The sequence below is a fragment of the Gymnogyps californianus genome, chromosome 17 (assembly GCF_018139145.2).
Source record: "Gymnogyps californianus isolate 813 chromosome 17, ASM1813914v2, whole genome shotgun sequence".
NCBI classification, from domain to species: Eukaryota; Metazoa; Chordata; class Aves; order Accipitriformes; family Cathartidae; genus Gymnogyps; species Gymnogyps californianus.
Window position 1 is genome coordinate 15,902,469 of NC_059487.1, and position 22,155 is coordinate 15,924,623.

Sequence of the window (22,155 nt, forward strand, 5' to 3'; positions counted from 1 at the left end):
GCTGAGCCCCAGTGTTCTGGAGGCTCCGTACAAGCCTGGCGGCAGGCAGCTTTGCCCTTTCCACTGCCAGGAGCCAAATCTAAATGGAGGAAAAGGTGGTGCTTTGTGGGCAGTGGAGAGGTCAGAGTCCAGCCCAGAGGATGTTGTGGAGGGAGGTCAGTTCTGGTCCGTGCTCAGCAGTGAAGTAGGGGCCGGCAGCCAAGAGGAGCATGTGAAGAGAGCAGAGGTCGGATCTGAAACGATCTCCCTTGCACTGTCAGAGAGCAAAGATGCCCCAGGTGGAATTTCCTCCCTTCCATGTCTTTTCCTTAGTTTCTGGGAGATGCTTCCCAAGAGGTAAAGGGCCTGCAGCATCGCTGGAGCAGTGCTCCCGCGAGCGGAGGAAGCCGGAGCGTGGAGGCAAGGCTGAGCCCTGCATTCTCCAGCAGCGATGCACGCGTGGCCTGGTGCTGTGGGATCCGCGCGGCGAAAGTCGGTGCCCTGGCAGTCTTGAGCTTCGTGGAGGCAGTGGAGTGACATGTTACGTCAAACCTCCCTCCTGGCTGTGGGAGGAGGTGATTCCTGGGAATGTCCCAAAGCTGAAATTCCCTCCAGGAACGCTGCTTCTGGACCGCAAAAGAAATGAAGCAGCAGCAAATCATAAATCTTTTCAATGTAAAAGGGAAAAAAGAGAGGGAGTCGGAGTTTTTTAATCCTATGGTTGATACTTTTTGGCCAGCGCCGGGACTCAACGCAGAGCCATCCTGCAAGTCTCTGCACAAGCAGCAGCCTGTTTCCTGAGCAAGTAACTCTGCAGTTAGGTGCCAGGTCTTTTCCTTGCTCTGAACAGTTGGGCATCTCTTGTCCAGTGCTCCGAAATTCACCCTGGGCAGGATATTGGGCACGTTGCAAAGATGGGAGTGAGGAGCAGAGGGCAGCAGGTTAAAGCTTTGCCGCAGCAGGAGAGTGTGGTGGTGCCTCTGCCATGAGTGTGCAGAGTGCAGGACAGCCCCAGCCCAAAGGACCTGCCTCAAGCCAGGAAAACAGCCCAAGTCCCAGAGCCAGCCTGGAGAAACGATGCAGCTCGCCCCAGGAAAATGGGTGGCACAACAGCAGAGCTTCAGCCAAAATGCCGTCGCACTGCCACAGCCTGTCCCGTGCAGGCCTGGCACATGTGTGTTCTCGGCCGAAGTGCCACCGTTGTCCTGCAGAGACCTGGAGCAGCTCAGCCTGACTCAGCTCCCGGTCTGCACGCAGTGGGCAGGTGAAAAACCAGCACACAAATGAACCAGCATCTTCTTTACCTGCCTTGGCATCCCGGTGAGGCGGCTGGCACGGAAGAGGATCCGGCCACAGTGCTGCCGTCCACCTTGGAGCAGAGCTGGGGGTTTTAGGGCCAGAACTGGTTGCAAACTTTTTATTTCCCCAACGCTTGGTGTTGTCGTTGTTGGTTTCCAGATGACTTCAGCTGCAATGCATTTGTAACGTAAAAAAATCAAGCCCAAAGTAGCTGTTTCATTTCAAATACTGTGGGAGGAGAGGTGTGGTGCTCTCTTCTCCCCGCTCCAGCCTCAGCACTTGCATTCCTCTCTTTCCTCCTTGAATTGCTCCCCTTACTCTTGACTTTGGGTATTTTCTGTTTGAATTGAGGGCGCAGCCAGGAGTCCCAGGCCTGGACAAGGGGCCCATGTGCAAGCTGACAGGCAAAGGCATCGTAAAGGTCTCAGCCGCTGGCATAATTGCTCTGTGAAATGCTGTTTGTGGCGGTGGGGTTTTTTTTTTAAGACCGTTCTTGTGTTCAGAGCCTAATTGTTTAATTGAGCCCCATCTTGTCGCTAAAAAACAAAGAGAATTGCTGTGAGGTTGGCAGAAGCAGGTTTGCATTGAAGATGAGCAAAGGGGGAGTTGGACCAGCTCGCAGGGGGCAAAACAAGGCTCTTGGGCTGGAGGATCGGGACCTCGGGCCCTGTGCGAGCTGCTCTCCCCGGCTGTGCTGGCCGTGTGTCGTACAGATGGATTTCAGAGGAGGTCAGTGCAGTGGGCGAATATGTATGTAGCTGTGAGTGTGCCTGCGGGTACGTCTTGCAGTGACTGTCACGTTCCCTTGACAACACTCTAAAATATAATCTGTTCAGTCTATGACATTTTTTTCTCGACGAGCGATGCTGGAAGGAGGTGGGAGGCAGGTTGTGCCCAGGGAGGCTGGTGGGAGCTTGCTGACTTCAGCACGCTTTGTGCTGCTCTGCTGAGCAGCGTCTTGCATCGCTCAGGACTGGTCTACGTTTACAAGTTGCTTCAGTTCAGGGTGTGGAAAAAAAAACCTCCCAGCTGCGAGCGACTCAAACACGCCAGCAAGCGCCCAGTTTGACCCTGTTACAGCCCCAAAAATAGCCCTTCCCTCAGAACTGGCTTTAGCCGTGCTGGCAGGACGGCTCTGTGGTGGGTCCAGCCCCAGGCGGCGCGGGAGGCTCGGAGGAGCAGGCAGCATCCCCATGTCCCTGTGCCACCGCCCCGTGGAGCGCACGTGGTGGTCATCCCTCCGAGGGAGGTGACAACTCAGAGCCACCGGAGCGGCAGAAAGACGAACACCAGTTAACCATGACCGGGGCGGTAGGACTGATGGTTCCCAGAAGAGCTGCCACGCCATTGCCTCTTCTTCCCACGGGCCGTATCCAGCCGTTGGGAGTACGCTGCCAGGCCCACAGGCCCCCTCGCTGGCTTGGACCTGGAGAGAGGTGATATGTCAGGGATCGGCGGCAGATTTCAACTGTTCCTGCACCATCTCAGCAAGACCTGGGGATTTCCAGGGTCCCGGAGGGACAGACGCTTCCCAGCTCCGGTCTGTAACCAGTGATGGCTGGATGCATCCAGAGTTGCTGCAGCACAGGACCCGCTCCATCCCCGAGCTCCCCAGTTCCCCGCCACGGTCCCAGCAATCAACATGGATTTCAAGGGAGCTGATGAAGAAACCCACTCCTCCTCTCCATCCCTTTTCCAGGCAGCAAAGCTTTTCCCCAGGGGAAGGCAAGCAGCTCCTCAGCAAGCCGACGGGATACAAGGGTTCACAGCCTCCTGGCAGGCACGGCCCCTCTGCAGCCCCCGTGCCGTGGCCTGCCCTCGTGGCCGCATGGCAGCCAGTCCCGGCCAGGGAGAGGAACGTTGGGTTTGGATCCCGTTGGTGGCCTGTGGTGGGATGTGTTCGCCTTTCCCCGGGAGGATGGATTCCTTCGCACCAAAGCAATGGCATTAGAATAAACGATTGCTGCTCGATCCCAGGCCCTGCGCTGCCTTCATTCTGCCCTAACCAAATCCAGCATTTCTAAATATACACTGGAGTCTTATTTTCTCGCTCCGATCTTTATTTGCCTCTGGATAAGCTAAAACAGATGGGGTGTTTCACAACGGCCGCTTGCTGGGGATGTCAGATGGGGAAGGGCACACTCCTGCTGCTTTTCTGGGAAAAATCCCCTTTCCAGAAGCTCCGTGAAGATCCTCCGACCTTCCTCTGGCCTTCTCTGGGGCCATTGCCTGCCCATGAGCAGTCTCGGGGCTGAAGGAGCGAGAGGCCCGCAGGTTCCCAGCTTAGTGGTGCGGGCAGGCGGTGGTGGGCTCTGGGATCTGGAGGGGGATGATACCCTTACCTATTTTGGAGGCTGGACTGAGACAGACAGCCTCCTTGAGCAGAGGGAAGAGGCATCTAAGAGGCGAGAGGGGAGAAAATGCTGTGGAAATCCCACAGTTTCATGGTGTGATGCTTTCCCTGTAGAGCTCAAGGTGGGGTTGCTTGTTTCAAGGTGCCGCAAGCTTTGTGCCGGAGGCGGTGGTGGGCTCCTGCAGCCTAGGCAGCCGCCATGCCACACGGTGAGGGATGCGGAGCTCCTCTGTGGGGTGCAAGGGCACCCCGTTTGCCTCCCCACGGCTCGGGGTCTGGGTGTTGCTGCAGGGCTGGGGGCAGCCGTGGAGGCTGCACATCCCCGTGGAGCCTGGGTGACAAGGGTCTGGAGCAAAGGGTTTGCCGTAGGCCAGTCATAAAGCTAAAGAGGAAGAGTCATCTCCAGGCTTGAGTTTTTAAGAAAACCCCATCCTGGAACCAGGATAAATTCCAGAGCAGAAGAGCCTGGCTCGGGTTTGTTCCCCAAAACAATGGCCTTGCAATCCGGGTGGGAGCCAGGCTGAGCCCTGCGGACTCATGTCACTGGTGGGCCAAACCGGATCCCAGCTCCGGCTGCGGACCTGGAGCTCGGCAGGGCCAAGTCCGTCCTTCCTCCCCTTGTTCAGCAGCAGCAGCACGGTGTGACCCAGCCACCCAGAGCTGCGTATGGGACCCGGCTGCTGGCCAGCACCCCTGGGTGTGTTTTGGCTTCACCTCCCGGACGGCATCAGCCGCGGTTTCCGCGGGCGATGGGAGAGCCGTGCCTCACGCTGGGGACCTCAGTAAGGCTTCCAGGGGAGCTTGTTGGCCAGGGCTGAGGCAGCCTGCATGGTTCTCATTTACTGTGATGTATTTTGGGGAAGGGGAGAGCTGTCTAGGGAGCGGAGAAGATTGAAATATGAAAGTTTAATTAAATAAAACCGTCAGTCAAAGAAAACAAGCCTTCCCACCCCAGCATCCTTCGACTGTTCAGAAGAGATGGGCTGCGGCCAAAACCAGTTGTAGTCGTTTAATGATTTGGCCATGAAGATTTTCACTTACAGGCTGTTTGAGGAAAATAGATGGAAAAAAAAAAAAAAAAAAATTCCATGCCTGGGGCTCCCTCTTAATAGAGACATAAAGATGACTTTGACATTCCCAGAACCACAGCACCCCGGGAAGACATGGGATTTGCATGTTATTGTGCAGGGCTGTTGGAGGAGAGCGGGGAGGGATTTTTCTCTGGAGTGGGAAGCCGGAGCAGCAGAGTCCGCATCTCTGAACATCCCCCCTCGTCTCCTCCCCGGGGACACGTGGAGGGAGAGGTTGTTGCTGGGGCTGTGTGCGGTTACCGTTAATGTTTGCTCATTCATGGGATTGATTGGTTTTTAATTAAGGAGGCCATTTGGCATCCCGGCTCTCAGTATCAATGACAAAAAGGGTCTCCTGTGTTCTCCGCCGGAGGTGGCATTGCCTTCCCCAGGCAGGGGACCAAGCGGTTGGTAGATGCACCATCCCAGAGCTTCAAAGAGCTCTGCTGGCATCTCCCCCAGCCGCGAAGCACGACAGAATAGCAGCACGCTGGGGCTCAGGGGATTTTTCCACATCCATCCTTACCAGCGTTCGTAGCGCCGTTTCGCAAGGCCCTTTGCCCCTGCCCCTCGTGCGGAGCCCAGCTCTCCCCGGGCTCCCTTCTCCTCCGCCGTGCCCCGCCACGTGCCGACATGGGAGCTGCGGGGCTTGCGGATCACTTAAATTCGAGTGGAAGCGAGCAGTTGGTGTCTGAGCCTTCCACATCCCGAGCCCTCAGTGGGAGCTCCCCTTTGCAGGGAGGTTTGGGAACAGCCTGTTTGGGGGAGCTGGACAAAGGCAAATTTGCAGCTTTATCGGCATGTTCAGGAAAAATCACAGCTGGAAAAGAAATCCAGCCAGCCGCCTCCCCGCCGCGTCAGAACCACGAGCTCCGGGTCCTAGGGGCACGTTTCAAAAACAGAGCCTGGGTTTGCTCCTCTCCGCAAGCGCTGTTTGTCTGTGCATCCTCCCCGGCCAGCGCGGATGCATTGATGCAGCCGTGCCCCGCACTCGGAGGCGCCCACGGAGAGCGGGACGTGCTTGGGTGCCTGCACCCATAGGGTGCCATGTGCGAGCTCACCCAGCCCTGCTCCGACTCGGGGCAAGTTTGAGGCTTGGGACCCAAGCAACATCCATCGGTCCTAGCAAAGCTCGCTAGGTTGGGCTGGGAGTTGTGCTGACGTGGTCGTGCAGCAGGCAGGCAGGCAGCTGAGATTGCAGGCAGAGCTGCCCCATGTCCCCTGCGGACCTTGCCACGGTGGCAGGCAGGGACCAGCCCCGCAGGTAGGGCCAAGCGCGGCGATCGGGAGGCAGGGAGATGCCGCAGCCGCGTTTGCTTGTGCTGAACATGCAGAAATGGGGTTGGGAAGGCCAGCCCGCTATGCTAAACCTCAAAGTCACTAATAAAGCGGTAATTAAAAGCACTTGGAAAGAGCAGCCCTGCCAGAAGGAGAGGCAGAGACACAAGAGCCTTTCATTGTTTAACGGGTTGTGTCCATTCATCGGTGGAAGGCAGCCACGGAGGCTCTTGGCGTCCGTCCCCTCTGCCCAGCGTGCAGGGTTGTTTATTCTCCCGGTTATGAAACGCGGCAGAAGGGCTGCGCCGACGTGATGCACCGAAAACGCCGGGTCCAGGCCTGGCCCTGCGACGGGGCACAGACCCTGGAGCAGGAGCAGGAGCCTCTCCTCTCCCGTTTGCCAGCGCCGCGTGGAGGCGGCTGCGGTGCCGGGGGCTCCTGCCCTTCTCCTCGTCCGCAGCCGCCCCCAGCCCGGCTGCCGCCTCGCTGGTGGCACAGCGGTGGGCAGAGCCAGCCCCCCCCTTGCTGTGCGGCACCCGGGGGGGAGATGACATCTCTGGGGGAAGCCTCCCAACTAGTTTTCAGCTCCGATTCACTTCTCCTGGGGGGGAGCAAGACCCACGTGAAGAGCGAGGACTCCACCAAGGACCGGACTGGTGTGTGCCGCTCTGCTAATCATCTTCTATTGTTTGCAGCTCAATTACACCCGACCGGGGCTTCCAAAGCTCAATCCGAGGCTGCTGGAAAACTGGAAGAACGAAGTGAAGGAGAAGGGCCGCATCAACTGTCCCAACAACGTAAGGACCATCTCTGTTCTCCGGGCCGGCTGGTCTCAGTCTGCAGGAGGAATGGGGAAGATTTTGGGGCAGAAACCCACCAAAGCCAAGTTCTTGTTGGGCCCCAGACGAAGCTAGCCGTGATGCTCAGACCCTCGTTTCACCCCCTCTCCCTGGGGTTGCTGCCATGCCTGGTTGAAGCGTGTCCCACCTTTGGGACCCTCCTGGTGTGCTGGAGCCGCAGGGCTTGGGGACCGGGCCACCCTCTCCCCAGGTGCCCTTGGGCTGATGGTTCAGCATTGCCCAATTCGGGCTCTGGAGCTGCCTTTGGGAAGCTCCCGAGATCCGGACGGGGCGAAGACTGCACGCTCTGTGCTCGAGAGCCTTTTTATGCAGAGAACCTTCTTTTCCCAGAGTAAAGCCGGGGCTGGTTTTAAGCCATTCTTTTTAAAGCCCTGTGACAGGCAAAGACCTCGAGGACGTGGTGCGTGCGCTTCATCTTGCTGTGAAATGCAGCCTTGGCCTGAGCTGGTGGGGAGGTGAACTCCACCCTCGTGCTGGGCCGTTGATTTATCATCTGAAACAAAGCCTTGCTAATGGGAATTTTGAACGAGGCTGTTACCGCAAGGCCGGGGGCAGATGCGCTGGCTAATTAATGTCATACACAGGCACTTTGAAAAGACATTGCTCAGAAACTGGTCATGCTGCTGCCCGGGTGATTTCTCTTCTCCGTTAAGCATCTGCTGTGGCTCCAAGAACTCCTGTAGCCCAGCAGGACCTCCTGACTGCTCACAAATGTACGTTTTCCACGGAGGCATTTAGGGGAGACATTTTTCAGCCCGTTGCGGAGGGATGTGGCCACATGACTCCCATTAGCACTAATGGGAAACGTGTGACCAGAGCCCTCCGCGTCTCGCAGAGCATTAACCTCACGCTGCTTAGCCTGGACCAGTGGCCTTGCCTGGACCAGTGGCCTTGCTGGCGCAGCGGGCTCCTGGCCCCGGCACGCAGGAAGGCACGGAGACGAGGGGGGATCGTGGCAAACCCTGCTTTGTTTCTTCCCGCAGTGCTGTGAAGCCATTTACTCCAGCGTCTCGGGGCTGAAAGCTCACCTGGCTAACTGCAACAAGGTAGGTCCCTCCTTTTACAGCCTCGGCTCAGAGGTGGGGTTGGGCTTTGGTTTCCTCTCTCCCCTGACTCATTTGGAAGCAACAGGCCAAGGGACAGCGGCACAGGTTAAAGGATTGTGGCCACTGGGAGGGCTGGCCGAGCAATGCCACTGCCCATTGAGTTGTCACCGCTTGGCCCATTGTCGTACCGTCCCAGACCGGTCGCTCACCCTCAGCACCATCCTCCTGGGCAGGATCAAACCCACAGCCTCAGGCAGATGAAGGCAGAGAGGCTCGAGCTGAGCAGATGTGATGGAGGGGATTTAGCTGCCGCCCCAGCCTTGGAGGAGAGGTCTTGCAATGCAAATGTCTCACCTGAGAGCCCAGACCTCTGACACTGAGTGCCTCGGAGACGGGGCAGCGGGAGCAAACCCGCCTGCCTCGCATCCTCCCGGCTCGGTGTCCCTGTCCCACAGCAGCCTCTGCCCAGCTTGGTTCCTGCAGCCCCCCAGTTGTTCACAAGCCCTCGGCTACTCAGCGTGGCCAGCACCTCGCACGCAGCCACGCATCGACCGCAGCAGCTCAGAGCCGGGGAGCTGGGCGTTGGAAGCTGAACGTTTCCCGAGGCAAGTGGGAATCGGGAGTGTTTCTCCCTTGATTTCGGCAGCCCTGCAGCCCCTCTGGAAGCCCAGCAGGTTCCTCAGCTGGAGGGATGCTGGTGCGGTGCCTCCTGGGGATGGAGCTGAGGCTGGAAGAGGGAGCCGGTCTGTGCAGAGACCAGTGCCCTCTCGATAGAGCAGCGACGCTGCCGGCTGCAGTGAGCTCCGGTGGCCTGCAGCCACCACAGGGGAGGGATCGGGAGCTCAGCGTAGGTCCCTCAAATTGGAACTAAGAGCTGGTAAAGCTTTATACCCTGAAATGTTTCCAGCTGCAGCTTCCATTGAATGGAGCTTCCAGGAGGCAGCTCCAATACATACCCCGTGGTTATTAAAAACACAAACTCCCGCGTTCCTCCAACACTAGCTGGAACATCAACCCTTAATGAGATCATTTAGAAAATGGGCTGCAGAGATCCGGCAGAAGAAGCTGCATTTATGCAGGATAAAAGTGCAAACACAGGAGACTAGGGCAGTTCCTTTGCTAGCCTGCGGCACCGGGCAGCCCACCAGCAAATGGTCTCCGAGAGAAAACGGAGCCATTTTCTGCCTGGTTCTGTGCACAGAAGCAGCCGGGCGTTTGTGCGAGCATTTTCTTTAACCGCAGAGCTGCTCCCTCCAGGTCTGGCGAGTCTGGCGTAGCCGGGGCCGGGTGTTGGGGGTCAGCACTGGGGGATTTTGCTGCCTCGTGTCCCCCACGCACTGCCGTCAGCAGGACTCTTGCCTTTACAGAGGATTTAGTTTGGTAATGGATACGTGCGCCACCAAATCTGACGTAAATCTCAGCCCCTCCAGAGCTGGCCTGTGATTTCTGCTGTAAAATCCTGCGGAATTGGTGTAAATACATCAAGCCTTACCGAGAGCAGAGGATGCTCCCAGGCAGCACCCCATCCTCAGCAGGGATTGATGCACCGAGGTGATTTTTGCATGAGTATTTCTGAAGCCAGCCTGCAGCGGGGCCAGGCCTGCCCACGTCCTGCCTGTCCCCAAAATGAAAGACCTGTCTAACTCCAGATTTACAGCACGGAGCCAGCTATGGAGAAATTCCCAGGGAGCATATATATCACCTGGAGGGGCCCATCCATAAACCCCTCGTCAATAGAGAGCACATTATCTCCCCTGTGCCGTGAACTGCGGCGGAGCCGGGAGATCAGTCATCCCCACAAGGGCTCTAATGACAGAAATCCAGCAGTCGCTGCGTCTCTTTGACAGCATAAAAGGAAAATTAGGTGAGTCTGTTGGACATAAATTAGATGGCGGTTCAGTCCCAGGAGATCACAAATCTGCTGACGGTGAGGAAGCGGGGCGATCGGCCCCGTCAGCGTCCCACACGCCCGGGGATGCACATGATGTCAGTGGGAACGTAACAACCGGTGTTGGGGTTACACAGGCAGCAAAACCTGCCGCTTGCTGCCCTCCGAGCTCCTAGGCCGGCACTTTGATGCCTGGCACCAGTGCCACGACAGCCAGCACCGCCGACACTGCAGCGGCACGACTGGCACGGTCTGAAATTCAGAGCAGAAGATGCGGTTGTGAGCTCCTGGCCTGGGACCGAGGGCCGGCAGAGATCTGGTGGTTTAGAAATGAGCATTTCTTTTTTCTGTTGCTTCGAGGTTCAAGCGTCAACCTCCCTTTGCAGGGGGGAGGCAGGGCAGGGGGGGAATCACCCCTCCAGGGCGTTTTCGGCTCTGCTTGGGGCTGCAGGAGGATGCTCTGTCTTGCAGGGGGACCACTCGGTGGGCAAGTACCGCTGCCTCCTGTGCCAGAAGGAGTTCAGCTCCGAGAGCGGGGTCAAGTACCACATCATCAAGGCTCACTCGGAGGTAAGGAAGCAGCTGGGGCTGATCCGGGCTGGTCCCTGCTCCAACGCGCCCGTCCTCGGGCCGCTCCGTCCATCCGTGTCTGCCAAGAGCGGAGCACAGCAGCTCCCGGCAGCATCAGCGATGCTGTGACATTCCTGGGGGGACGTCCCTGTCCCCCTTTGGGTCCCCGACACCCCCAGGCCGGTTGCAGTTGCTCAGTGCCGGCCAGCTTGTCCTCGGGGAGGTGATGCCAGCAGGGCATGGGGCGGTCCAGGCTTGGGCAGGCGAGGCATGGGCTGTGCGTGCCGGTGCTGGTGCCTGGCCCCAGGATGGTCACTAACCCCCGTGTCACCCCGCGGACACAGAACTGGTTCCGAACCTCCGCAGAGGCCAGCCGGAAAAAGAAAAGCAGGGAACAGCTTTCTTCCAGCAAAGAGGAGAAAAAGAAAAGCACAAGCGGGAAGAAAAGGGGGAGGAAACCCAAGGAGAGGCCTCCAGAAACGTCCCCGAAGGGCAGAGAGAGCGTGGCAGCAAAGACTAATCACAAGAAAACCCTCGAGCACTGGGAAGGCTCCCGAGGCAGCCCCGACGGGGACGAGCGTGTCCCCAAGCCCCCGAGCCAGCGGAAGGGGGGAGCCAGTAAGATGCCTGAGAAATGAGCAGCTCAGAGACTCGTCTCCGAGGATTTGTTTACAGCCCAGGGTAACAGGGTGGGGGTCTCTCCCGGTTTTCTGTCCTGCCCCATCCCACCTCCCCCCCCACCCTCCACTCACCCCCTTTTTACAAAAAAAAAAAAAAAAGAAAAGAAAAAAAGAGACAAAAAATACCAATTAACCACTTTAAACAAGTCACGGACCTTGTTTCACACTGGAAAACAAACAGGATCAAGCAAGCTGGACCGTTCTCCACCCCCCCGCCCATGTACATACCCCTCTGCCCGCACCCCTGCCCGGCGGGACCCTGCTGCCTTCCCCCCGGCCCTGCCCGTGACTTCCCTCCTTGCTCCCTGCGCCAAACTGGTGACGCTTGAGCGAAAGAAAAGTGCAATAGCAGCAGGGTCCCCTTGGACGGGGTCTCTCTGCGGCTGCGTGCCGGGGCGGGGGGCTGCCTGCAGCAGTGCTGCCTGCTGCCTGCCCATCCGGGCAGCCTCCGGCGGGCTCCAGCCTCCCGGTGCAGGCAACACCTGCATCCCTGCTCCCAGGATGATGTTTCCAAAGATGTTTGACCCATGCAAGCGGCCGGGCAGGGGCAGAGGGACGGCAGGGTCTGGCAGTGGATGCTGTGGGGGTCCTGGTCACGTTTTCCCCTCAGCCTCGGGCCGAGAGGGGACGTGCTTCGGCAGGGACCGGCTCCGTGGTGTGTCGGCTTTGTGACCGGTTCGGTGCAGGGGTTTGTCGTGGTGACGCGAGGCCCAGGCAGAGGAATGAGCAGGGAGCGTGGCACGGGGCCAGCAGAGCATCGTCCCGAGACGGTGGGGTTGGCTGTGGCTGCGAGAGGGGGTACGGGAGGTGTGAGCACCCCTGGAAGTCGCTGGGAGAGGGGATTGCTGTAGGACGGCTCAGGTTGGAGGGTTTAACCGACAGTTGTGGGAATGCCGTGAGCGCCGTGGAGCGTCGCGGTGAGACCACGGAGGGGGCGTGATGGGGGGAGCTGCGCCCCGGTGCTCAAGTTGTCTTTGCAAACGTAGCTGGACGCGGAGCGCTGCGGCAGCAATGGCAACGCCACGACGGCAGCGCCGGGATCAGGGTGAGCCGGCAGCCATCGAGCTGCCCGACCGGGCAGCTGGCGGAAAGGGTGATTCAGGGTCCCCATTGTGCCCCATCCCAAAGGTGCTGACTGCCCAGGAAGGAGGAATGGGGTTTCGGTCACCCGGCTGCGGCCGCGGGAGGTGTGTAACGGGGACGGGGGGGGCAGCATCGAGTGACAATCATGGGTCCTGCTTTTGGGTGAGTCCCAGCCGCTGCCCAGGCACCTTGCACTCGCCTTGTCCCTCCGGGCTGGGACCCGCCACGGGGTGAGTCTCGGCTCCCCCGAGATGCATCCGAGCCCCCGACCGTCTTCCTCGGGGATAGGGAGTCCCTGCACAGCGCGCCGTCCCTTGCTTGTTCTCTTTCCCCGGGCTTTTCTTCACATCTGTACTAATACCGTCATAACACCTCGCTCCGGCCTGGAGGGAACCATCCCGGACCGGGATGTGTCTGTCTCCAGACAAAAACCAGGCTACCTCGGTCCTTGGGAAACGGGCACGTTTTCTCTCGGTAACGGAACAGAAAACCTTAATTCGATTTTTTTTCCCCTGTGCAGAGCCAGGAAGGTGGCGTCGGGGGGAGGAGAGCTTCTGCTTTTACTTTAATCAATTAAAACCTCAACCCTCGGTTTCCTTCGCTGCTCTTCACCGCCCGCCGGAGGCTCAGTATCGTTTCCCTACTCCGAGGAGCCGCTCAGTAATAATTAAAGTCCTTCTCCACTGGCAGGTTATTACAGCCATGGAGGGAGGGAGGGGACGGCGGTGTCTGAAGCCAGGGTGGCTTCTTGGGGGAGCCCGTGCTCCTGCTCCGGCCACGGCTCCCGGCAGCTGGATGCCACCATCTGCATCACCCGGCACGCTCGGCCCTGAGCTGGGCATGTGCCTGCGGGCGAGGGAACTCGCCTGAGCGCTGCTGGTTGCGCCAGGCTTCGAAGCAATTAGTGAGAAAGCTTAATTAATCACTGCGGCTCAGCCTGTTTGCCGCTGGCGCTTCGTCCGATCTTCATTTTGATGGTGTCGCCGGGACAAATCCGGCCTCCCCGGGGAAGGGGGGAGAGCTTCAGGAGCTGTAGGGCCCACGCGCTCAGAGCCGTCGTGGTCTTTGTCACGACGGGGATGCCGGGACACTGTCCTGGGCGATGGCGTTTTGCCGTGCTGAGCCCGAGGGACGGCGCCGGCTGCCCGCAGAGCCCCGTGCCCGCTCGCCGAAGCAATAACCGCTGGAAGGGTCAGTGAGGAGGGACCCCCGTACCTGAGGAAGGTGCTCAGGCGGTGCTCGGGGGGCACGCCATGGTTGTCGGGGGGGTGTAGGCAGCGGCAGGAAGAGGAGAGCAGGCAGAGCTGGGGACCTGGCACGGAATTTGGCACTGAAATCTCGGCGAAGGGGCAGAGGGAGCCCCAAATCTTGTCCCACTGTGCGGGAAAGCCCCTGGCAAAGCTCTGTGCCCTGGCCCGGGGAGGGGGGACCCGGGTGGCCCCGGGCTGCTGGTTTGGACGTTCACCTTATAATCCCCACCGCCTCCCCTTGGCGATAGCATGGGGCTCGATTCTCATTAACGTGCAGTTAATTGGCTTCTCGTTGATTAAATTAACAGGCAGCACTGTGGTCCGTGCTGAGGGCGAGTGCCGGTGCGGGAGCTCGGCCGGGAGCTGCTCAGGGTGGGGGAGACCTGGGGAAGGGCCGGCTTGGGGGGGTCGTTGTGGGGTCCGGCTCGAAACCCATCCCGCTGCTTCGGTAACGAGAGTGTCTGCAAACGAGCGTCCTGGGAGGAGCGAGGGGCAGGAGCGGGGACAGCCGCGGTGGCCTCGTGGGGGTGACACCGTCCCGGAGGGGACCCCGGGGACGGTCTGGGGTCTCAGGGCAGGCGATGGGCTCAGGGCGGTGGGGACGGGGGCTGACCCCGTCACCCTCAGAGCTGGCAGACGCTCCTCACAGCCCCCTGTGGAAGCAGCGCCTTGGTCAAATGGAAATTTTTATGAGAAAGTGAAATCTTCAGGGTTTTTTTTTTTTTCCCCTTAAAAGGTATTTTTCCCCCAGTAGTCATCACTCAAGAGGAATATGTTCTCCCACTGCCGCCTTCTCCATGAGACATCCTTTAGTCTCCTGCTTGTCCAGGGAAGGCTCCGGAGCGATACTGGGAATACCGGCAGCTCCCCGCCCTGCGGCACGCAAGCTGGTGGGGACGAGCCGTGGTGGCATGGCGGGATCCCGGTGGGTTGTGCCCGGTGGGTTGTGCCCGGTGGGGAGCTCCCGGCGAGGCAGCGGCCGGGGGGAGAAACTCACCTTAACCCGGAGGGGCGTGCGGAGGCTGCGGGGCGAGACGGGGGACGAGCACGTCCTCTCCCCTTCCGTCCCCTTGCCCGTGGGGGTTTGGAGACCCTCGGGTCCGGCAGCGCGGGACCCCCTGGGCCCGGCACCCCCCTGCCCTCCGTGCACCGGCCAGGGGCCCGAGCCACAGGGTCATCCCCTGCGGCGACGGGGAATAACCTACAGTTAAGGTAAAGCCCCGCGGAGGGGAGAGGGGTGCTGGGGAGCAGCGGCGTGGTGGCAGCCCCGCGGTCCTGACCCCCTGCCCGGGGTGCTCAGGTGGTCCTTCACGGTGAGTAAGTGGGAGCGCGGGGGCTCGGAGCGCGGTGGGGGCTGCGTGGCGGCTCCTCCGGCTGCAGCCCTGCGCGTCCCCGGGTGGCACCTACCTCTGCAGTACCCTGGGGACCGTGACACTGTGGCCCCGCATCTCCGCCGCTGCAGAGACCTGCCGTCCTGTCGCCCGCATCCCCGAGGAAAGGGCTAAACCCCTGTGGGGTTGGGGACGGGGGGGCTGCGACCCCACGGGAAAACCTCATGGAGCCGTCCCCGAAAGCTTCGATGGCGGGGGGCTGCCGCGGGCAGGAAACCCTCGGCACCAACATGGCACACCGGTGAGGTCGGCTCTGCCGTGCCGGCACGGTCGCCCCCCGGGACAGGGAGCGAGGGCCGAGTCCGGCCGCGGTGGAGCTGCCCTGGCCGGGAGCATCGCTCGCGCCCATGAACATTGGGAGCGTTTTGTTCTTTTCTTTCTCTCCTCGTGACACCCATCCCACGGCATATCCGAATGTTTCTCGTCGATGCCAGTTATTAGTGCATAAGTGTATTTTGGGGAAAAAAAGAAAATGGAAAAAAAAAAAAAAGAATTTTCAATTTATCACTTGTAACCATATATATAAATATATAAATATATATATTAAAAAGTGTTTATTTGCAAAAAATAAAATTGTTTTAACAGTAAACTATCTTATAATAAACTCCCGATTTGTGACGATCTGTTCTTTTGTTAATCATTGACAAATCCTCAGTTGGAGAGTACTGTAACAGCAGCTCTTAACAGCCGCGCCGCCGAGCACCGCGGAGGGGTAACTCGATGTACTGTATGTATTAAAAACAGCTGTATCGAATAAATGTTTATTGATTTTTTATTATTACTATTATCATCGTTATTTTGCAGTTCGGTGGGAGGCTTCGACGTGGGATCGGCCGGGTTTGCCCTTCCTCTGTGGGCGGCTGGTGGTGGCCGAGGAAACCTCCCAGGACGGCCTGGCCTTGTGCCGGGGATGGAGCTCGCCGTCTTCATCCCAGCGGTGCCCCCAAAACCGGGGCAGGGTGGCCGGGGTGAGGACCGGTGATGCTTCCCGCACCGGCGCTCGGCACAGCCAGCGATCCCCGGTGCCAGGAGGATCCCCGGTGCCAGGAGGATCCCTGGTGCCCACAGCCCGATGCCCAATGCCCCCACTCCCCAGCAAAAATCCCCCTCCAAAGCCGCCCCCGATCCGCCTGTCCTCCCATTAGCGGCACCCAGCGTCTCCCAGCCCCAAGGGGCCGCATCCAGCACGGGACCTCTCCTCCCCGGGGAGCTCTGTGGGACCCGGGGCACCCCCCGGCCGCCCCAGCGTGGGAATAAATCCTCTTCCGCTTCCCAATGTCTTTTTTGGCACCGAACCCAAAGAAACGCCAGATTTAGGCCGATCTCCTCGTTGCTGACCGTTAACCCTGCGTTTCCCGACGGACGGTCTCGGCTCCCCGAGGACGTGATGGGGACCGCGGGGAGCGGCGCTTGCCCCAGCCCCCCCCCAAACACGTGGCACCGCAAACCTCAGCCCCGGGGGACCCCGGGTGCGAGAAGGGAGCGCGATGCCGAGTAAAACCAGATCCCCTCCAGTGCCCGGCATGCCGGGCCCCCGCGGGGCCGGGGTCCTCCCAGCCTCTCCACTCCCCAGCACCCAGTGACCGTTTCAGAGCCTGGGGCCACCCAAATCCCCGCTGCCCCCCGGCTCTGCTGGCAGCTGCGGGGGGTGGTGGGGGTGCTGTGTGTTGCACCCCTCAGCTGTCTGGGCAAGGGTGCTCCTGTGCGGCAGCCCCACAGCACCCAGCCGTGCCGAGAGCACCCACCCATGCTAACAGCACCCACCAATGCCCACACCACTCATCTGCACCCCACAGCACCCACTGCCCCCACAGCACCCACCATGCCCACAGCACCCACTCGCACCTCACACCACCCACCCATGCCCACAGCACCCACCTGCACCCCACAGCACCCACCCATGCCCACACCACCAATCTGCACCCCACAGTACCCACCCGCACTCCACGGCACCCATCCATACCCAAAGCACCCACCAATGCCCACAGCACCCACCCATACCCAAAGCACCCATGCACCCCACAGCACCCACCCATGCCCACAGCACCCACCCATACCCAAAGCACCCACCTGCACCCCACAACACCCACCCATGCCCACAGCACCCACCCATACCCAAAGCACTCACCTGCACCCACAACACCCACCCATGCCCACAGCACCCACCCATACCCAAAGCACCCACCTGCACCCCACAGCACCCACCCATGCACCCACCCATGCCCACAGCACCCACCCATACCCAAAGCACCCACCTGCACCCCACAGCACCCACCCATACCCAAAGCACTCACCTGCACCACAACACCCACTGATGCCCAAAGCACCCACCGATGCCCACACACCCACCCATACCCAAAGCACCCACATGCACTCCACAGCACCCACCCATGCCCACAGCACCCACATGCCCACAACACCCACCCATGCCCAAAGCACCCGCTGATGCCCAAAGCACCCACCGATGCCACACCACCCACCCATCCCCAAAGCACCCACCTGCACCCCACAACACCCACCCATACCCAAAGCACCCACCTGCACCCCACAGCATCCACCCACGCTCACAGCACCCACATGCACCCCACAGCACCCACCCACGCCCACAGCACCCACCTGCCCCCACAACACCCACCCATACCCACAGCACCCCTCCAAACCCCAGCACCCACCTGCCCCCCCCACCCCTCCCCAAAGCACCCCCCCCCACCCACCTACACCCCACAACACCCTCCCCACCCCACATCACCCCCCATCCCCACCTCCCGCACCCCCTTTTCCCCATCCCCGCACTACAAATCCCGGGGAGCCAAGCGGCGGCACCGCCTCCGCCCGGGTCCCCGCCGCTTCCCTCCCGCCCGGTCCTCCCTTCTCCCCGGCACCGCCATGGCCGCTGCTCCGGTGACCGAGGAAGCTCCGGTAGAACCGCACGACAGGTAAGGACCCTCATCCATCCCCGTTAAAAAAACCCCTCCCGGGACGGGACCGGGATCGCAACGCCCCGGAGCCGCCGGGAACCGGCGGCTCCGGGGCGTTGCGATCCCGGTCCCGTCCCACGATGCTACTTCCGCGAGTGGGGCCTCCCGATCCCATCGCTCCTTCCTTCCCCCCCCCCCCAAAAAAAAAAAAACCTTTCCCTTTTCCCCATCCCAACAAGCAACACCACGGATACATCCCATCCGCGCAGCATCAGGGAACCATTGATCCAATCGATAGATTTTTATTTCCCAACCGAGCTTAGTTCTTCTTTGCTTTGGGTTCTTGGGGTTCTCCCCCCCCCCCCCCCTTTTTTGGGGGGTTTGGTTGTTTTTTTTTTTTATTCCGGCCTTCATTTCCCAGCGGATGAACCGCGGCGCCCGTTTGCAAGCGAGCTGGCGCGCGCGTGGGCTCCAGCGAGCACGAGGTGCGGCGGAGCGGGAAAAACTGCGAGTTTGCTACCAAGAAAACACGCGGGACGGGGTTTTTTGGGGGTTCCCCCCCCCCTCAGGTTTTCTCTAGGTTTTCCACTCCCATTTTCAACGGAATCCTGAGGCACTGAGGAGCGTGACCGCTCCCAAACACCAAATATCCGGGAATTGACTTCAGAGCATCACCGGAGCGGAGGCAAACCTGGTTATAGGGATGCGAGCATCCTTGGTTGTAGAGTACCGGCACCCGGGGCATCGCCCGCGGCACCGACCGACTCCGGCTCCGCCGCAGCCGGTGCCAAACCAGCCCGCGTGTTTCGGCAGCCAAATACGGAGCCGGCAGCTGCCTGTGACGGCGTTGCCTTTGCCCTTCCTGTGAGTCAGTGGTGGGTAGCAGGGAGGCTGAGGATGAGCAGGGGAGGAAGGAGCCGCCCCGAGTAACACGGGCCAGGCGGGAGATGAGTAACCGGGTTGTATAACCGAGCCCCTTCCACCGCGGAGCGAGCCACCGGTTAGGCTGACCACGCAGTTCCCGTGGCCTTCGCTCCGTATAAATAACAGCGAGATAATTGGGTTTGAAGAGGGAAATGTTTGTCCTCTTGTCATTAGGAATCGGAGTCCTTAATGGAGCTGGAAGAGCGCGTGTGTGTGTTGAGCTGCCCGGGGATGCTCCGTCCTGCTCCGGGGTGGCTCTGGGCAGGGCTGGGCGGTGGCAGAGCTTGGTGCGAGGCGGGGGAAAAGCGGGTGGGATGTTCGATGGGTTTGCAGGAGGGGCACAGCACGGGCACGGCATGGCGGGGCTGCCGGGCAGTGTCTTGGCACCCCTGGAGCTGCTGGCAGTGGGGTGGCAGGCGGGTCCCTCCATCCCTTGGGTGGGTTCCTCCGTCCCTTGGGCAGGTTCCTCCATCCCATGGCTGGGTTCCTCCATCCCATGCCTGGGTTCCTCCATCCCTTGGGCGGGTTCCTCCATCCCTTGAGCAGGTTCCTCCATCCCATGGCTGGGTTCCTCCATCCCTTGGGTGGGTTCCTCCGTCCCATGGCTGGGTCCTCCATCCTTGAGCAGGTTCCTTGATCCCATGGCTGGGTTCCTCCACCCGTGGCTGAGTTCCTCCATCCCATGGGCAGGCTCCTCCATCCCATGGGCAGGTTCCTCCATCCCTTGAGCGGGTTCCTTGATCCCATGGCTGGGTTCCTTCATCCCATGGCTGGGTTCCTCCATCCCACGGGCAGGTTCCTCCATCCAAACACTCAGGGCTTCCTGAAGCCATTCCTTGTGCGCTCCTTGAACGAAATTCATCCTCCGGCCTGGCTTGCTCGCAGGGTGGTGGGATCCGGCCCCGTCTCACACCGGGCCCTGGACGGGGGGTTCCTGGTGTGGGGCCCCAGGGTTTTGCACCAGGCTGTTGCAATGCAACCGCTTTCGGCTTAAGTTAAAGATGCCGTAGGACACGAAAGGCCCAGCTCAGGGCTGGCCCGCGCAGGTCAGGCCCAACAAAGACCACGCTCAAAGATGGAGGGAAGCAGGTTTGGCCTCCGCGCACCTGTGGGTGCTGCTTACGGGTGGGAGCTGAGAGAGGGACCCTCTCCCGCAGGGCCAGGCACCCCTCCGCTGGGGTTTGGTGTGTCCTGAGCTTTTACACGGATCCAGTGAGAATATTTGGGTTACAACAACTAAACCAAGAAAATCCACGTGCGATTCAGTTTCCATCCTTAAATCCCAAGGAAAACCCGCCGAGCAGCTTTCCGTCACTGGAAGGAAAAGGGGACCCCAGCCTTCGCGGGGTCTGCTATTTCTCCCAATTTTAAGCCCAGGTCCTGGAGGCTGCGATTACAGAGGAGGGATTTGGGCTTAAAAATCATCTAGAAGAAAAAAAAGTCCAAAATCCAGGAGTTTCAGCCTATGTGGGAGCTTAGAAACCGGGAAGGGAATTGGGAAGCGGAGGCAATTTGCGGAGGAGCGTGTGCCGGGAGGAAGGCTCGGTCGCTGCCGGGGTTCAGAGCCGGTGCGGGCGATTCCCATCCTACCTGGGAGCCCGGCTGGGATGTCGGGTGAGCCGCTGGGAGAGTTGCTCCCGTCGCTTGGACTTTTTAAACAAAGGCAGGAAAAAAGGCACCGGGGAGCGTGCGATAAGGAACAATGTCGCCTTGGCGAGGGCGAGGGCTCCGCACCGCCAAGTTCTTTGTCCCTTTTCTTTTTTGCTTCTTTAATGAGAAAGAATAGAAATTGCTGCGGAAGAGAATTTTATTTTTAAACTTCTGAAAGAGCTTTCAGGGAGAAAGGGGAGTCTGTGCTGAAACCACAGGATGGGAAAGGTTCCTTTGATCGTCGCTCACTTCACTGGCGTTGTTGGGGCAGCAGCCACGGCTCAAGCTGGGGACGGGTTACCTCTGAAACCCTCCCGTCCCCGTCCTGCTGCTCCCGCAGCCCCTGTTTGGGGACCAGAGCCTTGTCCCTGGTTCCCATCAGTGCTGTAGTCACTCGAGACATGTTTCGGGGCGATGCTCTCCTCTGTGGGTCCCATTGCTGGACAGGAGTGGGAGGGGGCCGGTGCGGCCGTGCCCGGTGCCCCACATGTTCAGCTGGGGTTTGCTAAGGACACCGGGATGCAACGTGTGTCCCCCGCCTCTGGAATAGCCCCGGTGCTTCGGGGAGGTAGAGGAGGAGGAGGAAGGGGTCTTCTCCCCATCTCTGGCCCCATCTCCAGACGTTCAGCCCTGCTGGATGCTAAGTGTGGGGGGAGCATCCTCCCCGTACCCGCTCGGAGGTGGGTGTGCTGAAGCCGAGCTCTCGTCTCGCCATGCCGGGGTGGGCTGGGGGCTCATTCGGTGACCGCAGGACCTCGTCATGATGAGCCACGTCCCTGGCAGAGCCTGCCCGCTGCTGCCTGCCCGGCGTTCTGGTGTGTCCTCCGCTACCTCCTCCCTTTCTCAGCAGCCGAGTGCTGCGTGGTGGGTGCTGCTCTGCCCCAGTCCCTGTGCTCCAGGGCCGGCCGGGACACCTTCTGCCGCGGTGCCCGGCGTCTCCCACCCCATGCCGGGCGTCCTGCCCTTCAGCTGCTGCCCGGCTTCCCCCCAAGGGCAGCTGGGTGCTGGGTGCCCGGGCTCCCTGCCCTCCCTGGCGAGGCTGGCGCCGGGAGAGGAGCTGAAATGGCCGGGGGGGGGCAACGGGCAGCTGGCAGGGGGAAGGCTGAGAGAGCAGATTGCAAGGCCTGAGCAGCCAGCGGGACGTTATTCTTAGCTGCCCGCAGCCCCGGGGTGTTGAGTTTCACCCACTTGTTTACTCCGGGGCGGAGGGGACTGCGAGGGGCAGCTCTTCCCCGGGGAGCTGAGCGCCGGGGGGGGCTCGCAGCCGGACCTCCCGCCGCTGGGAGCTAAGGGAGGGGGATGAGTCCCGAACCAAAAAACCCCGGCATGGCCAGCAGCACCCCGACCCCGAGCCCCAGCCGGCTCCATCGACTAGAAGCGGGGTGCTGGCTGGGTACCCCCTCCATCCCTGCCCCGAGGCCGTCCCCTCCTGCCCCCCCTGCAGCTTCCTCCCCACCGGTGCCGGGAGCTCGCCGGTGCCCGCGGCCACGCACTTACCGGGTGGGCGGCAGGGCTGCCCTCCCCGCTGCCCCGGCGAGCCCCCAGCGTCCGAGGCAGCTGAGCGAGCCCCAGTCCCAGGGAGCAGAGGCGTTGGGGGGGGCGAGTGTTTATTGCCTGTGCAAGGGGCGGCGAGGGGAGGTGTCACTTCGCCCCCCCGACCCCCCCCGCTTTTTCTTTAATCAAGCCAGTGCTATTAATATCAGGTAATGAACGTAATCTCTAGGTTAAGCTATCCTCTTATGCGTGCTGACCGCTCCACAGCTCCCAGCAAAAGACACTCCCCCGGCAGCGCTCTTTTCTCTTTCCTCCATCTTCCCGTCCCGAGCCCCCCGGATCTGCTGGGGGGGGGGGTTCCACGTCGCCCCGGCCCCTCGGGAACTCGCGGTCCTTGTGCCGGGGGGACACGGATGCTCCCG

At 60.5% G+C, this 22,155-nt stretch overlaps 1 protein-coding gene across 1 annotated transcript in view; it reads left to right on the forward strand.

Moving 5' to 3' along the window:
- The window catches only part of ZNF512B (zinc finger protein 512B), a 29,461-nt gene extending 16,323 nt beyond the window's left edge, over positions 1-13,138 (forward strand). The window contains exons 13-16 of the mRNA XM_050907433.1: positions 6,675-6,776; positions 7,823-7,885; positions 10,245-10,343; positions 10,688-13,138. Of these exons, the coding sequence (XP_050763390.1) occupies positions 6,675-6,776; positions 7,823-7,885; positions 10,245-10,343; positions 10,688-10,981 (558 nt within the window). The 3' untranslated portion in view covers positions 10,982-13,138. The remainder of the gene's footprint in view (positions 1-6,674; positions 6,777-7,822; positions 7,886-10,244; positions 10,344-10,687) is intronic.
- The last annotated feature ends 9,017 nt before the right edge of the window (positions 13,139-22,155 follow it).